We start from the raw sequence: 16676 nt of genomic DNA, 5'->3' as shown, positions 1-16676 counted from the left end.
AGCCAAACTCAGCTTGTTTGGCAAGCTTTTTTCAGTTAGTTGGATTTTGGACTGACTAATTTGCCCTTCTCGCTCCATCAAGGAACATGAACGCAACTTCTGTTATAAATAACTGGGCCGCTTCACTCTATGGGTCGGGTCAAACTCAAATTCTACTTGGATCAAACTGCAAAATTATTTTATTTTTGAAATTGATAAATTTCATTTTGTGATTTTTCTTGTATTAATTATTATATTTAATGTTAAAGATGGTTAATACTTTTAAGTATCCTATTCTTTTAATATTTGATAAGTCGATTTATACGGTTATATTTAATATAATTAAAATTTTATAAAAACTTTGCTTGATTAATAATTTTATTATTTAATTTTTTTAAAAAAATTCGTTTAAGAAATAACAAAAAATAATAAAAACATAAACCAAACAAAATCTAAACAATCAATTTTTTTTTTAAAACATACTTTGAATGAACACATGTTAAAATATCTCATTCAACTTAACTATTTTCACTTTGATGATCATTTCGGTAATTTGACAGTGACACCCTGCAAAGACTCACAAGAATAAAATGGCAGAAATCAAAGTGTTGAAGATAAGAAGACATTGCGACCTCCACCCACATGACTTTTCTAAGCTAGTAATTCATTTTTATTAACTTGGAATTTTGATCAACACATCTGGCGTGCCTTTCGGTATTATGGGGAATTGTCCAACCCTACAACAACGTTAACACTAGGATTATGATGGCGCTCTACGCAGCCTGATAATAATTTTTTGCACTAATCCGCAGATTCATTCTGTTGTGTTGCCTTGCCTTTGCGTCTGCTGCTACTTTTGGTCTCTACAAGATAACAGACCATGGAATCTACATCGTCCCCGAAAATGTTATAAGCTTCAATTGCCTGCAGGTAACTGAATCCCATTGACAACAGTATTTGCATGCCACTGCTCAGAACAGTATCCCGCATACCATGCTCTTTCCAACCCTCCACTTTGGTTTCACTGCCTGATGGCCGCCCTGTACGCAAATAATACGGCAGCTTCATATTCACAACACACTATCACACAACACAACATTAGATTTTGAAATCTCTAGGATACTCACTAGCTCCAGATGAAGATGGTTCTGCAGTGGAAGTAGATGATTCTTTACGCCCAACTTGTGGCTTAAACTTGTTATTGGCAAGGTACTCAGCTCGAGAAGCTTCCATAACCATTCGCTCAATTTCCTTCTCAGTAAGCTCAAGATCAGAGTAAAATCGCCCTTCAGCCAGAAGTGCCTGTTGGATATACAGTATCAAAGAGAAGGAAAGCTTCTGTTAATAACATATCATCCCAAAAAACTAGTAAAAATTTAATCTCAAATTATCAAAATACTTGCATTATCGATCTGTTGGTCTTGTTGAGCTTTAATAGCAGCCTTGACTTGATCCTTGTCCACATTTGCCTACACAGCCAAACACAGTCAGCTATATAAAGCCAGTTTGATATTCTAACTTATTCAAACTCCTTATTCAAGTTAAAAAAATTTTGCCATCCAATGTCACATACAGATTCAGTTTCTTAACATGAGATAGCCAAAAGCATGTTCTAACCTAGTGTCAAAGAAGCAAGAAAGTAGAAAAAGAAACATGTGAGAAAGAAATGTAGACACACCCCTCGAAGACAGCTAAAACCAAGTCCAGCACCAATTGTCAAACGGCGAGGGTCAACAAGAGAGTTGTAATGATTCCCATGATGGTAGCTCAGCCTTATGGGAGGTGTGTCAGTATTATAGCTTCCATGAAAAATGTTGATAGGTTCTGCATCAAATAAATTTTAGTCAGGGGGATAGTACGAAGGTAGAAGACAAACCCAAGTAGATTTATATCAAAACCATCAATCAATCAAGCATCACCTATGCTGTAGGAATAGATATGAATAGGCCTGTTATACATTTCTGATAAGGCTTGAATCTCCACATTGTTCCCATAGACCTGTATCCAAGATAATAATAATAACAATAATAATAATAATAAGATGTTTCAAACCATTTTACTAGACAATGTACCTATCAGGTAAAAAGAAAACAGAATTGACAATGAAATGGATTTAATGAACAAAATGGTAGTGGGAGGGAGAATCAAGAAATTATTTGGATAGAGCAGAATGCATCATCTAGTCGGTTAAGTGACAATTAATATTTTTTAATTGATTAAATAAAGTTCTTGTAATCTTGGCTATGGAATAAAAAAGGCTAAAAAGTAAAAGAAAATTAGAATATTTTGATCATCTTTATCAACAGAAGAAAAGATGAGCTATAATCCCTCGCACAAAATTGAAAAACAAATGATATGCTCACTAAAGTAAAATGATGCTAAAGCAAGGTTCATTTAAGAAGAACATTAATATAGTATAATCAATTACAATGCCTCTGCATACCTTATCTCTTCTTTTCCTCTTGCAGTAAGATGTAAAACCTTCTGTTATAAACTGAGAAAAGTGATCCCTCTCTCGCTCCTGGATGAACAGTTAAAGATAAGCCTCCATAACAATAACATTCCAAATCAATGTCATTCAAGCACCTCAACATTAATTTGATTGAAGACCCAGAAAATTGTGCACATAAAATGATAACCAAGAAATCTAGGTATATTATCTATACTTTAAACAAATTAAAAATGTTACAGAGATCCAAAATCATTCTATACCATTAAAAAGCAACAACAAAAACAAAGCATACATATGTTTAGTCACATCCGAATATTCAATCTTGCTTAAATTTATAACAGACAACAAATACCAAACAATATGCGAACTCAACAAAGAATAAAGACCATCCCTTGTGGTACAATTATCCCTATTCCTAGTCATATTTGATGTCTCAACATGAAGTTACTGAAGTGGACAATCACACACTTCTGCAACAGGCAGGTAACTAATTATATGTGCTTGAGGAACATTTCTACATGCCACAGAAGCTTCAACTAACAAGCTTAACAGGGACTCAAAAAGCAGTAACTAGAACTTGGAAGAAGAGGATGTATGCCAAAGATATCTCATCTCAAGTACAAGTTGATGAACCCAGTTACTTTCATTCATCCCTAAAAACCTAAGCTTTGGTCTTACTCATCAGACAAAGGGATTTAAGGCAGATACAGTCCTATAGTACCAAACAAATATAAAAATGTTTATCATCACCTCCTAAAATGCCAAACCTCTATTCTCTTATTACACTCAAAACAATAAGCTAATCTCTAATTACACTCAAAACTCTAAGCTAACTAATGACACTATATCTATAATTATACATCATAATTTATGGCTCAGCATTTTGATATTTAAAAAAATCACTTGAGTAAAACTGGGACATTCAGCCTTCATTTTACTTCTTTAATTCTGTCATGCTAGATGAATGACTACTTCTGTCTCTCCATATTCTTCCTTGGATTTTCTACTCATTTCCCACATCTGGGAAATATGAGGCCAAAAATCTCCTTACCATGCAATTAACCAAGCTACAATGCCATGCTAGTAAATACATCATTAGTAAACTCCAACTTTCTAATCAATTTTAAAAAGGGCTTCAATAGCTATAGATGGACGATGTAACCAAACAAAAGAGAAATAGAAATCACTAAGTTCCATTTTCTCCTTCCCTGCATAATTCATGGTTTTTCTGTTTCTAAGAGAATTTTCACCAAACTGTTTCACTCAGTTTAAAATTAACACTAGTCATAAAGCAACCATCTAGCACCTATAATCACAACAATAATACCTTATGGTGCATAAATTTCAAAATCAATATTCAAGTACTGAGATATTCATACCATGTAGTCAATGCACATTTGTCGAATCAAATCATAAGCTTCAGAGTCCCCATACACTTGATCAGCTACAGCCCGGAAGAGGCAATTCCCATCTTCTAGCATCCGTTTGACTTCCAAACCTTTTGCTCGTCTAATATCAATTTCAAATTGACGTTCCCTTTCCTGGACCAGATGTAACAAACCAGTTTCAAAAGTGAATCTGATGTAAAAAGTGAAACCACAAAACTACGCATTAACTTCAGGTCACACTTCTTCAAAATGAACATTAAACCTACAGAACATTTCATTCAAACAGAAGAAAAAACAACATAAGTTACAAGTTCAACATAAAAATCTTTGGATACAAATGGATGAAAAATGCCTCATCCATGAAATAGAAAAGTTCACTCATTCTTGTGATTGCAGATGGTAGTGGACTATTAAATACAAATCTCAAGTAGGAGATAACCAATTAAAGTCAACAGAGGTAGTCTTTTCAAAAAAATGGCATGGTACAATAGCACATGATGATATTAGTTTTTGCACACCAATCATATGAAAATATCCATACTAGATGATTTTTTTCATCATAAAAACTGAATTACTAAACAAAACACAAAGGATTTGATTATAAAAAACTTACTGCATCATCGTAGGAGGATACAAAACATGAGTTCTGCTCATCAGCACTATTGTAACCCTCACTCTCACCATGAGATCTAGGAGAAGAAGGCCGTGATCCAGATGGCGATGTCCTTGTTGAAACAATGGGCCAAGCAACAGCTCTTCTAGATGATCCAGCACGAACAGTATTTGAACTTCCCAAGACAAATCTTCTTGAATTTGAATTTGCTGATGAAGGTTTAGGTGGTGGAACAGGAGGTGGAGGCGGATTGAGGCTTCCACTGCCAATTGGTAAGGGATCACTACTTGCACCTACAGTTTCAGCAGCAACTTTTTCTAAAATCCTCAACCCACCCAAATCGTTCATCATATCCCATGCACTCGAGGCATCAAGAGTGTTCAATTTCTCAGCCTGAGCAATTGAATCACTCGAAGTTTCATTCCGATCATTATGCAAGTTTTCTGGCAAAGGATCGTCACTTTTCACAGCCTTATTTTCACTACTTCTGGCACACTCTAAAAGCTCATCTGAAGCAACTTGTTCCTGCAATTCCTCACTAACTTCCTCATCTTTTGCAGCTGAAGGAACTTGATGAGAGGAAACTTGTGGCTCTGCCCGAGAAGAAGAAGGCCCGGGCACCGAAGAAGAACGGCTTGGATTAGAAGAAGAGCTGCCAGTGGAACCTCGTTGAATCAAAATGCGAGTCATTGCTTCCGAGGATAATTGTTTTCAATGAGAAACCCTAACCCTAATTCAAAACCCCTAAACTTAGAGACCCAGAACCCTAATCATAGGTTTGTTACGCGTTCTTGCCTTGGGCGTGGTAATACCAATCCCTTGGCAGAAGGATTTCTTCCAGCCCAGCACGTTCACCTCCTCACGAAACAATCTCTGCATTCCCCTGACAATTCTCATGAGACCCAGTCGTCGAACTTTTAAACAATAAGACCCTCAAAGTACTTGAATTTTATACCCAGAAAAATTCCCAAAAAAATCACCTTCACTAGCCCAAGCTGCAATCAACAACCATCCAAATTTCCAAGAAAAAAAATCAACCAAAAAATGAAAACTTTATATGCCAAAAACCTTGTTTGATTTCCAAGAAAAGGTAGGAAATTTCTAAAGATTATTTTAGGAACCTAAAAACCCTCTATTCTCATATATAATAAAGGATAGAGTAAAAAGGCTCGGTAAAATGTACCCAATTAAATAACTTGACTTCCCGGAAGAAAATCAAAGCATTTTCTAAAATTAAATTACTTGAAAACATTTCTCATTTTTATTTTCCTACCATTTCTTGGCAACCAACCAAGCAAGCAAAACAGGTAACTAAAAAATAAATAAAATCCAAAACACAAAAGATCATGCAAATCCCAAAACCCCAAAAGAACCCATCGCCAACCAACGATCAAGAAAGACCCAAGCAACAAAACCGAATAATAAATTAAAGAAGAGAAAAATAAACATAATCTTTAAGAAAAATCCAAACTTTGACTCAGCAAGAGTTAAAAAAGAAAAACTCACCTCTAAAGAAAGAGAGAGAGGCTTTGGAAACCCAGTAGAGATCTGCAAAAAGAGAAGAAATAAAAAAAGAAAACAAGAGATGGATATTTATTTGTCTATCAGGGTTTTTGAAGAAAGGCAGAGCCAAAAAGAAGATAACTTGAAAGCAAAGGAGAGTATTTAGAGAGAGAAAATAAAGCCAACATATAAAAGAAATTGTTTTTTCCTTTCTTTCTTTTAGAGAGAGAGAGAGAAAGTCACTTTCGACAGAGAAAAAAAAGAATAAAAACAGAAAATGCGAGGCTGCTTTTTAACCAAGGGTGGGAAGACCACAGCTGGGAGAGATTGATGACGTGGACGATGGCTGTCACGTCTCCGAGAATAAAACACATGGCGTGTAGGCCCAGTGACCGGTGGTGGAGCACGTGTGAGATTGTACAAAAGGAGTTAAATTGAGGAGAGCGACGTGGCGAGAAATGATTGGGTGGAAGGTAAGTACTTGTTGTTTTCTCAGTTCCTTTGTTAGAAAGTTTCAGACTGGATCCCTTTCTTTGCATGTGCGAAAGTGAAACTCAGCTCTTTTGTTTGATTCTTGGTGTCCTATAATAATAGTTTTTAAAAAGTTTACCACAAAAATAAAATAATTTTAAAAAAAAATAAAATTTGTGAAGTAGTACTAATTTCTTTTTTTTTTTTTTTAAGCGGCGGAAGAATTATTATTAACTTTTTAATTACAGTTTATTTTTTAAATTTGGCAAATTTTAAAATTTTTAATTCTATTTAAAAGTATATAAACATTTTCAGTTCATAAAATACCGTTAAAGATCAAATTCTAATAATTTTAAATTAAAAAAAAAAGTAAATAATTCAACTGCTTCCACACTTGCAGTGAAACCAACCAGCCACAAACATTATTCAGAAGTTAATGAAAATTGCTTTCTCAAAAAGGGTTCGAGCAGTTCATTAATTTCATAAACAGTGCCTGTGATAAAGACAGACAAATGAATACTATTACAAGAGAGACGTGTGGTCTGTTTTCACTTCGTCCCATCTGTTTTTCAGGGGTGTAACATCAAACGCAATCAGTAAATCAGTTTAATTTACAAAAAAGTATATATATTTTTTTGACGCAAAATTTACCTTATGCCTGCCCCTCCCATGCCTTAGAAGCCGCTCTAAATAGCTAAGGCTTTACTCTACATGTATCATATGTGAAAATCCCTGATGGGGAAAGAATGAATTTGACGCTGCTGGTGTTCCTATATGCTATTCAACAAACCCAAATTTTGAAGGCTTCAACTTTCAAACAAGATGCAAATCAACAGTGTGTTTACAACAACAATTATCAACACCTTCGTCATGGCCGAACCCTCCACCCACACTCAGCAAGAGCTTCATGCACCCGATTTGCTGCTTCTGCTGTGTCACTAAGGGGAGGATGGCTTCAGCTTTCTGCAATCTTTAATTAATCCCAAAAGACCTTCATTACTTCATCTACTCCAGTTACAATGGTTAAAAGGTCAGAAAATAGATAAGGAATTAGATTCACTTCAGACTGGTGGTCAAATGTAAATATGACATTATCCAGTCTTATGAAACTGAGTCACACAATAAGGGGATGAAACAAAAGGAAATCAAAACATGCCATTGAATATTTACTTACATCTTCAGAATATGTAAATGGCCAAACCACTCCTCGTTCCCTGAAAGATTTATGGAAGTCTGATAATTTCCATTTACAAAGCTCAGCTACCATAACATACATAGGTTTCCTGCATGAAACCAATAGTGAATGATCACTTGGTATTTCACTGAATAGAATGAACATCCCAAAAAGTTCAACAGGTGTAACAGGTCTTGAAACATTAGTAAAGAATAATCATACCCAATACTGCAAGCTTCACTTATCAGACTGACTGAATCTGCTGTGATGACAAAAGCATCTGCCCAAGCTAAATGTCCCATGTGTGGATTTGGTTTTGAAGATCGTCATACAACAACCCATTAAAGATGTTCTATATTTTATTTGTAAATTAAATTTTAATTGACTGAACATACCTTGATAATCCCAAATGTAAAACTTTTGGACTATCAGCAAGTTCTTTGACAATGACTTTTGATGCCTATTGGCAAAATTGGTGAGTGAAAAACATATAATTTTAGTCATCGTAGAAGAAAAGTAAGAAATTATGAGTGAAATCATCATTTACTAAAACCTTTTCAGTTGCCCTACTGGAGAACGATATTCGGACAGTCCCACAGCTTGTAAGGATGCTGAGAAGAGAAGCAGTTAACTGCTTTGCAAGATCTGCACCATATCAACAGTGGCCCGTAAAGAATCAGAAAGCAGATGAAACACACATATATTACATTCAGGCATAAGGTAAAAATAAATAAAAGAGTGAAAAAAAAATAACAATCAATAATAAAGAGGCAAAACAGAAGCATAAACATTGAAAAAGTAGATACATATCTAATCAACAACTATAGAATAAAACATGAAAAGAAATAAAATTAAAGTGTAGCCTGTTCAAAGATCATAAAAATGAGCGAATTCATTTGCCATTGATATATGTTTTGAAGCCTTTTTTTTTTTTTTTTGGTATATAAGATGGGCGGAGCCCATGAGGAAGTGAGAAGGAGTTGAGGACTTTGAAGCCTTCCTTTGTTTCCTAGTTTCTATCTGATTCCATGCTCTCATAATTTTGTAGGCAATTCATTCCTAATTCCATATCCTTGACCAATCATTAGGCATTCTAAAAGAAAACAATAGTTTTCTGAACAATGCTTCATGTTCTTGTTCAAAGATCAAAAGTCGGTTTGTTTGTCAAAAAAGTGGAATAAAATGGATAAATTAATACCAAATTCAACATCCTTAAATGTAATTCTAAACTCAATGAACGAAGAATGCAGTTTAAACAACAAAATGTTTTTTTTTTTTTTTACAATCAGAACTCTGCGTATACACTTTAGACATAGAAAATAAAGTTCTGATATCAAATTTTGTTCATAAAAATCTATGCATCAATTCTAACATTAATACACTTAAAATGGCAATTAGACAACAATAATGAAAATGATTTAGAAAATGAAACACGAAATTGTACTATTAAATTTCATTCTAAGAAATCTATGCATCAATTCTAAGTCAATATACTCAGAATTAATTAGAATTAGACAACAATGGTAATCTCTTCCAACTCTATAAAACAGAGGATCGGGCTTAAGGAAGTGCAGAAAATACTTGAAAAAGATGATTGATTTAATACTAATTCTTACATGTATTCGCTGTACAAAACCCATTAGCTATGAGGGGCACCAGTATTGTCAAGACCAACCTAGTTTTCAATGTAACAGATTTGTTTTATATAAAGCAAGCAAACAGTTTCTGATTGGGCTTAAATTAGTTGTAAGGGCAATTGGCTATGATAGATAGACAGATGAAAGCTAGATAGGGGCTATTATATCCAAGCAACCTCTATCTCTATCTGATCTATTGCTCTTTCTCTCTCAGATAAATTGTCATATTTGTCACATGTTGTGCAAATAAACAAATCTCATAACCAAATTTCAGGACTGATACAACATATTCTTATAGCATTTTGATCATTGATATTGCTTTTATGGGTTTTTCAATCTTTAAATGATTTTCAGTAGACAAAGCTAATTCAATGACAGTTCATGTTCATATCTTGCAAATGCTAAAAAGCAACAAAAAATATAAAATAAAGGATGCACTAAAAATGACTTTCAATAGCAGGTGTCATGGGTTTTTCAATCTTTAATGATTTTAACTCTCCAAGAATTCCAATGCATAGCCCATCCGGTGTTAAAAAAAAAAAAAAAAAACTTATGACAAATATAAAAAAGGTGCAGGTTTTGGGGGTTTTATGTTCTAAATGATAGTACAATTTTAAAAATAATTTAAATTATATAGCAACGTACATTATTTTTGGATGCAAAATAACATTTATAAATTGAATTGTGGTACCTACAAAAACATTTCATACAATCAATCAATGTATGATAGACTTTAAAAGAGCAGCATTTCAAATGAGACTTACTAATAATATTAAAAAAAAAAAAGCAATTAGTTTTGATTAAATTTGGTAAATTAAGTTTAGAAATCTGCTTAATGTATGTAAAGGAAAAATCTTCTAATTCTAAAACATAAACAAGTGTACAAAGCAGATAGAGTAAAAGTGCATTATAGGTAGCAATCGATTATTACAATAGAAAGGGAATAAATTTACACAATAAAAACATCAATTCATAAATGAAATCCTTGCAAATCATAACGATATTCGGCAATAAAGCGGAAATTTTAAAAATTATTTAATAATTCAATTATAAAAAGCCAATAAAATTAAAACAACCGAGCTCTGGTATGAATTCCACACTACAGAATGGTTTTTCGCGCAATAATTAAAAAATGAAAAAGGGAAAAAAAGTTGGATGAAAGAAAAAAGGAAGACATTTAGGTTTTTTTTGGGGTGATTAGAAGATGAAGAATGGGGTTTTTCACAAAAGATAACGAAGGAAGAGAGGAGACATTTGTCCAATGACTTGCCAAAGTCCACGTGTTCAAAAAAAGCTGACATGGCAATTAAAAAAGCTTACTTGATAGTGTTTAATTGTCCCGATGTTAAAAATAAATAAAATAAAATATATCTCAGTAATATTATAATATATATCTATATATATAATTAGGTTTACGGAATCTAACACAGTTGGACAGTGGCGTAGCAACGATTGGCATAGCCGCCTCATTCCTCTCGTTCTCTTCGGAACATCAATTTTTTTTTTTTATCGAAGCCTTCAATGGCGAAGAACAAAAGAGAACGTAACCAAAATCCGCAACCGTTTATAGCAGATGACGATTCCGTCGCCTCCACAATGAAACGTTCCAAAGCTCCCAAACACCACCAAAAGCAAGACAAAGTAAAACTGAGCCGCCTTCTTTCATTTTTCTAAATTCTTCTTTAGTTTTCAAATTTTTTGTTTTTATTTTTTAAAGACATTTAATGCGTTTTTTTGTTTGTTTTTTTTTGTTTTGATGCAGATGATTTCGTCTGGGATGAGTTCGAAAATCTTGAAAGAAGCGCTTCTTCAACAGAAGGAAATAGAAGAGGAAGGCTCTGGAGGGAACGTTAGGAACGCGTTTGGTTCGGTTGAAGAAGAGCATAATAAGCATGAAGAAGAAGATGATATTGATGATTTTGGTGGATTTTCTGAGACCCAAAGTCAATTTGGCAACTATGACGTAAGTACATTTTATTTAATCATTTAATTTGATTTAATAAAATACTTCAAAATTAGTTTCCGAACTAATTCTCTTGAGTAATTTGCTGTCTAGGCTCCATTTGATGTTATTGTTGCCTTTTGATTCCACAAGTATGAAAATAATGTCTTTGAAATAATTAAAATTTTAATTTTTATGTAGAAAACATGTGGGATTTTGTTACAATATTAAATATGATTTTGCTCTTTAGCCATTTTCAAGTATATAATCTAGCAGTAGAAAGCATGTAGCAAAAGCAAAAATCTAATGGATCATTAGTTTACTGTCAAAATCATTGTTTTTTGCTTTGTAATTTGCTAATTATTGCAATTATTCTTGTAAAACTTTAAGCACCTACTTTATTTTATGTTATAGGAGGAGATTGATGAGGATGACGAGAAGTTGCTGGAGGTATTCTTATCAAAGGATGCTGGTCCACAGAGGACGCTTGCGGACATTATAATTCAAAAGATCAAAGAGAATGATGCAAATGTTGCTTCAGGTAACTTTTAAATTATTATTTTTGTTTAATTTAATTTATTCATATTATGAAAGAATTTTACCGTATGAGTAATGGTGTTTGATTGTTCAATTTGTTTAATTGCAGAAGCAAGACCTTTGCCTCAGTTGGATAACTCTCTAATAGATTTGTATAAAGGGTAATATTCCCATACTTTTGTATTTAAGAATTCGTTTGCATGTATAAAAAATTGTGCAGAAGCCTTAAAATGTGGATGTGAACTAAATGGGCAGAGTTGGTAAGTTTCTGAACAAATACACAGCAGGGAAAATGCCCAAAGCGTTTAAACACATTCCTTCAATGCAACTCTGGGAGGATGTTTTGTACTTGACTGAACCTGAGAATTGGTCTCCAAATGCTATGTTTCAAGCCACCAGAATATTTGCTTCCAATTTGAGTGCTAAGAAGGCAGAGAGTTTTTATAGGCTAGTCTTACTTCCACGTGTTAGAGATGATATTCGGAAGAATAAGCGACTTCATTTTGCTCTATATCAGTCTTTGAAGAAGGCTCTATACAAACCTGCTGCATTCAACAAGGGAATATTGTTTCCATTGTGTAAGGTATACAACTTTCTGTCCAGCATAATGAATCTTTGGTTTATAGTGTACTTTCACTAACTGATTGAAGTTTTCATCATGCATTCTTTTTTGTTGCAACTGTTTTCTGTTTTTAATCTCAAGTTGCTTTTTGGATTGATACTGTAGCCTCATGATTTTTGCCTCATTTTCCTAATATTTTTATTTGCATTAGTTTACTTTTCAATGTTATGATAAATGCTCCACTTGCAATGAATGTAAGGCGGCCTTTATAGTACTGACTCTTAGGATCATGATAGGCTGCGTTCTGTTATTTTAATATAAAAGTCTTCTTGTTCTCCTGCTCTTTCTTTTTCAGTCGGGGACATGCAATCTCAGAGAGGCAGTTATTATTGGGAGTGTTCTTCAAAAAGTCTCCATTCCAATGCTTCACTCAAGGTATTTTAGTGGTGGGTTTTGTTATATGATATTTAGGGGGGTTCTATTTTTATGTTAGAATTGGAGGTATGTTGAACCAAGGTGCAAGAAAGAGATATGTTATACATTTTGAACTACTTGTAGAAGAGTCTGTTGTATTTGATAGGTTACCAAAGCTTATTACTGAACTTATTATAATAGTTTCTATTTTAAGTTGCTTGATATTGTAATGAGTTAGTTTCCTTTTTGAGTTGCTTGATATTGTAATGAGTTAGTTTCCTTTTTGAGTTGCTTGATATTGCAATGAGTAAGATTTACTTATGCCTAAATACGAATCACGATATGAGGAGCAGACTGGATTGGAGTTTGCTAGTGAGTATGTTGTAGCTGGCTTTGGCAAAAATTGTGGGTAACCTGCAATTCTTTGGTGGAAATGAAATGCCATTCCTTGCAGCAAGAATCATTTAAAATTAGTATTTATCATTGTGTTTATTGGTTCTTTTCTTGAAAAGAAACAAAATGAAGTGAGGTGGGTGGGTTTGTGAATTTTTAAAAGCTAGTTGATTCTTTATTTAATTTTTTTAATGAAATTGATTATCTGAACGTGGTGGATTTATTTCATTTCTCTCTAAAGCTGCTTTATTTTTCATTCCAGTTGTTTAAGTGCACATGATTATGAGGACTTCTAATTTGTAAATGGAATTGCAGTGTTGCATTAATGAAGCTTGCAGAAATGGAATATTGTGGCACAACAAGGTATTCTAATATTTTAACGTTGCTCCTTTGTTGTGCCTCTCACACACGCACACAATTTTAGAAGCAAAAGGGTGGGTGGTGGTAAAAGTAAAGTTTTAACATGTTTTAAGGTTAATAAAGTTAATTTTTTCCATGATCTGGATCTCTTTTTGTATATGTCTTCTCTTGCGATTTATAAGATAAGGATCAGTAATCTAGAGAGTAGCAATACATTTTTTCTTTTGTTGCCTTATCTTACATGCTGTTAATGTTTGTTGGTTAAATTGTTGCAGTTATTTTATAAAGCTTCTTTTAGAGAAGAAATATGCTCTGCCATATCGTGTTGTTGATGCAGTTGTTGCTCATTTTATGAGATTTCTTGAGGATACAAGGATAATGCCTGTAATATGGCATCAGTCACTTCTGGCATTTGTACAAAGGTTAGTAAAGTTTGTTGGAGATATTGTCTTGTCTTTTGAGCTTATTGCATAGTTGACATTTATTTATTATGCATCAACATTTCAACTATGAGATGTGAGATATAATCATAGGCTGTGCTGAGGTAAATCTTTATGTTATGCATCACTTGATTTATTCCTAGTTTTCTTTTCTGATTGAAACAAATTAAGGAAAAGAGTTATTAAAATGCATGAGAGATACCATCCCCCTCTTCAATTCCTCCTCCTCCTTTCCTCAGGTATAATGACACCGTTGGCTCTGCCATGCTCTTTAAAATTTCTTGATCTGCCTTTTGTTTTTAAATGGTTTTATAGAAGTTTTTGGAAGGAGACCTCTGTTCGTTTAAGAAAGTGAGGATACATTTTATTAGTGTATCTCTTCATTGAGGAAGAGCATTGAGGTATATTGAAAGCAAAGGCTGAGATATCGTTTCAGTCGTCATTTTCCTTAATTGACGATTTGATTGTTGCTCATCCACATTTGCGTTCCCTTTTGTTGATTTACTTCTGCTTTTAGGTTATTGTGTTTCATGCATGTGTGTGTGTGTGTTTTGTAGTTTTCTTAAAGATTTCCTTTTCTAATTTAGTGAATATGAAAATGAGGGTACAGGTGATACATATTTCTTTTTCTGCATGTTGAACTGTTGAATCAGTATGTGGACCTAATTTTTTGCTGATGTGCTGTGTATTTATTTGCTATCCTGCCAAAAATTTAAGGGGTACTTCAGAGTTAGAAGTTGCAGGATTAGAAGTTACAAAAAGTTGATTTTTCTTATTTTTCCGAACAAATTTTTAGTATACTCTTTATTTTTTTTCATTGTAATGTGTTTTTGTAATAATCAATGAAACTGAATGGATTATGGAACGCCTTGTCTTTAGAGATGTGTGAGAAGCAACTAATGGATGCCTTATCACTTGGGGGCTAATATGCTTTAATATTAGTAGTTGCATCAAAATGTTTTGCATTGGTTTGTCCCTGTTTTATAGTTGTCTAAATTTCTTCCAGGTACAAAAATGAACTGCGCAAGGAAGATAAAAATAACCTTAGACTTCTACTTGAGACACAAAAACATAAATTAGTAAGACTTCTCTCTCTCTCTCTCTCTCTCTCTCTCTCTCTCTCTCTCTCACACACACACACACACACACACTTACATATTCACATGGGCACGGTAACATAATAGCTACTTTTAAATTTCTCCTGCCTCCGTATTTTGACCATCAATGATCCTTGTGCACTTGTCAATATAGGTTACTCCTGAAATTATGAGGGAGCTAGATAACAGCCGCAATCGTGGTGAGAAGGAGGATGATCTTATGCTATTAGATATCCTTTTCTTTTCAAATGTTCATTTCCTTTTTCATGTTTTTGAATATAAGAATTTTGTTACAGATTTTTGTCTCTTCGATGAGGTAATGGTGCTTATTTTTAATTTACTTATTTGCTCTTAGGTCTCTAGAAGATGTCATATACTGTGTAGTGTTCAAGGAAAAAGCCAAATTAGTAGGAAAACGAATGAAATTTGTCTTGTAATGCGTTAGAAAGTAAGATATCAAGACGTAGGTTTGCAAGTGTTTTAATACTTGAACAAAGGGGAGATCTTAAAATTGGCATGCGTTTGTTCAATTTTAAAGCAAGAATTAACTATACACATTTGGAAATTGGATGCTGTTTTGATATAAATATTTTCTGCTAAACAAAAGGCAGAAACCAGTATTATGGTTTCTTCATTTCTCATATAAGGATTTGTATATCTGTCTCCAATTTTATCTATAACTGCATGCATTTGAGTGTCATACTGATACATTTCAATAATATCCATTATGTATCTAAAGACACCTCCAGTATTATATAAAGAATGTATAATGCAATGTTTAGACTGTGGAAGAGCAGTGATGTTTCACATTGGATTTCTGTCTTTTCTTTGGTTTGTCTGAGGAGTCAATTTCTTATTTCCTTGACTTGATATTACCATCTCCCGTTTCTGTGATCAATAAAACTATTGAGGAAGATAGGTTTGATATTCCTGAGGTACCTATGGAGGAGGATTGACTGGTTATGGCTGCTGATTTCATTGATGGCTCGGTATGAATTGAATCCTGCTTATGAAATATAGAGTTATATATTTAGGTTTCTTAATATGAGCTTTTCTTCGTACGCATTGTTTTATGTTGTTCATTTATGCTTAATGGGTTAATCCAGTTGTTGTGTTAGAGCAAGAACAAAGTATTGTTGCATCTTTTAACTGTCGAACAAAGTTAGATAAAATTTAAGTTAGGTTCGGGGTGCAGATTTTTTAGAGGAAGTCTCCAGAGCTTACTTACAGCGAGAAACCTGTTCTGAGATTTGAAGTACACATGGACTAGCATTACAATTTTGAAGCGATATTCTTAAATCTTTGCTAATGTCATCTATGATTCTGCCGTTTGGGTCCTAACAGCTTCTGCTACCAGCCCTGTTTTCCTTCTCCCTTCTCCCTTCTCTTAACCGGCAATGTTTCAAAATCAAAACATTCATTCTTCAAAATATTAGTTGTTAACAACATATTTAACAACTCAGAAGTTGATATTATAAAGTTTTGACAAAATGAGATAAATGATATACTAAAAAGCTTCTATGATTCAAAAATTTTTTTAAATTCAAAAGAAAAATTCAATGTTATATAATTAATGTCACATAAGTATAAAAATAAATTTTAAAAAATTTTAAATTTTTTTTAAAAATTTTAAAAGTATTTTAAAAATTAAAAAAATTTTAAGATTTTCTAAATTTCCTTTAATCTTTTAAGATTTTTTTAAAATTTTTTTATT

At 33.3% G+C, this 16676-nt stretch overlaps 2 protein-coding genes, 1 non-coding gene and 1 pseudogene across 7 annotated transcripts; 2 read left to right on the top strand and 2 right to left on the bottom strand.

Annotated features, from left to right (window-relative positions):
• Positions 1-626: 626 nt before the first annotated feature.
• Positions 627-6201, bottom strand: LOC111284811 (OVARIAN TUMOR DOMAIN-containing deubiquitinating enzyme 6-like). 4 transcript variants are annotated; one of them, XM_022873773.2, is made up of 9 exons: positions 5939-6201; positions 4433-5427; positions 3811-3972; positions 2423-2500; positions 1899-1977; positions 1658-1803; positions 1383-1448; positions 1107-1281; positions 627-1019 (listed from the first exon to the last, which is right to left on the bottom strand). In XM_022873773.2, the coding sequence occupies exons 2-9, from the start codon at positions 5120-5122 to the stop codon at positions 781-783; spliced, it is 1635 nt and encodes a 544-aa protein (XP_022729508.1). In that variant the 5' UTR covers positions 5123-5427; positions 5939-6201; the 3' UTR covers positions 627-780. The 4 variants fall into 4 exon arrangements, with proteins under 4 accessions (XP_022729508.1, XP_022729509.1, XP_022729510.1 ...); XM_022873774.2 differs by having other exon boundaries at positions 4433-5315; XM_022873775.2 differs by having other exon boundaries at positions 4433-5305.
• A 678-nt stretch (positions 6202-6879) lies between these two features.
• Positions 6880-8207, bottom strand: LOC111285906 (mitochondrial fission protein ELM1-like; annotated as a pseudogene). Its single transcript, XR_016342574.1, has 5 exons — positions 8134-8207; positions 7976-8040; positions 7803-7869; positions 7581-7689; positions 6880-7376 (listed from the first exon to the last, which is right to left on the bottom strand). The product of XR_016342574.1 is annotated as a mitochondrial fission protein ELM1-like (transcript).
• Positions 8208-10643: 2436 nt separating this feature from the next.
• On the top strand, positions 10644-16271 carry LOC111285381 (bystin-like protein). Its single transcript, XM_022874806.2, has 11 exons — positions 10644-10858; positions 10980-11180; positions 11574-11700; positions 11806-11857; positions 11952-12279; positions 12614-12693; positions 13381-13428; positions 13701-13847; positions 14872-14944; positions 15117-15192; positions 15839-16271. Exons 1-11 carry the CDS (start codon positions 10739-10741, stop codon positions 15916-15918), a joined length of 1332 nt encoding a protein of 443 aa, XP_022730541.2. The 5' UTR covers positions 10644-10738; the 3' UTR covers positions 15919-16271.
• LOC149518372 (small nucleolar RNA snoR111) lies at positions 14211-14346 on the top strand. The gene has a single exon (XR_016343405.1). It is a non-coding gene; the product is annotated as a small nucleolar RNA snoR111 (small nucleolar RNA).
• Positions 16272-16676: the final 405 nt, after the last annotated feature.

The sequence above is a fragment of the Durio zibethinus genome, chromosome 6, assembly GCF_047325235.1.
Source record: "Durio zibethinus cultivar Kanyao isolate XHJ-2024 chromosome 6, ASM4732523v1, whole genome shotgun sequence".
Lineage (NCBI taxonomy): Eukaryota > Viridiplantae > Streptophyta > Magnoliopsida > Malvales > Malvaceae > Durio > Durio zibethinus.
The sequence above is the reverse complement of the archived record's forward strand: the minus strand, read 5'-3'. Positions and strand labels throughout refer to the sequence as shown.

Excerpts from the sequence above, each read along its gene's own strand:
- LOC111284811 (XM_022873773.2), bottom strand. The coding sequence starts at position 5,122 with ATGACTCGCATTTTGATTCAACGAGGTTCCACTGGCAGCTCTTCTTCT. Across the intron at positions 3,973-4,432 it reads TATCCTCCTACGATGATGCA|GAAAGGGAACGTCAATTTGA; the intron begins GTAAGTTTTTTA and ends CATCTGGTCCAG. Across the intron at positions 1,978-2,422 it reads AGAGGAAAAGAAGAGATAAG|GTCTATGGGAACAATGTGGA; the intron begins GTATGCAGAGGC and ends TCTTGGATACAG.
- LOC111285381 (XM_022874806.2), top strand. The coding sequence starts at position 10,739 with ATGGCGAAGAACAAAAGAGAACGTAACCAAAATCCGCAACCGTTTATA. Across the intron at positions 11,181-11,573 it reads GTCAATTTGGCAACTATGAC|GAGGAGATTGATGAGGATGA; the intron begins GTAAGTACATTT and ends TTTATGTTATAG. Across the intron at positions 13,429-13,700 it reads GAATATTGTGGCACAACAAG|TTATTTTATAAAGCTTCTTT; the intron begins GTATTCTAATAT and ends AAATTGTTGCAG.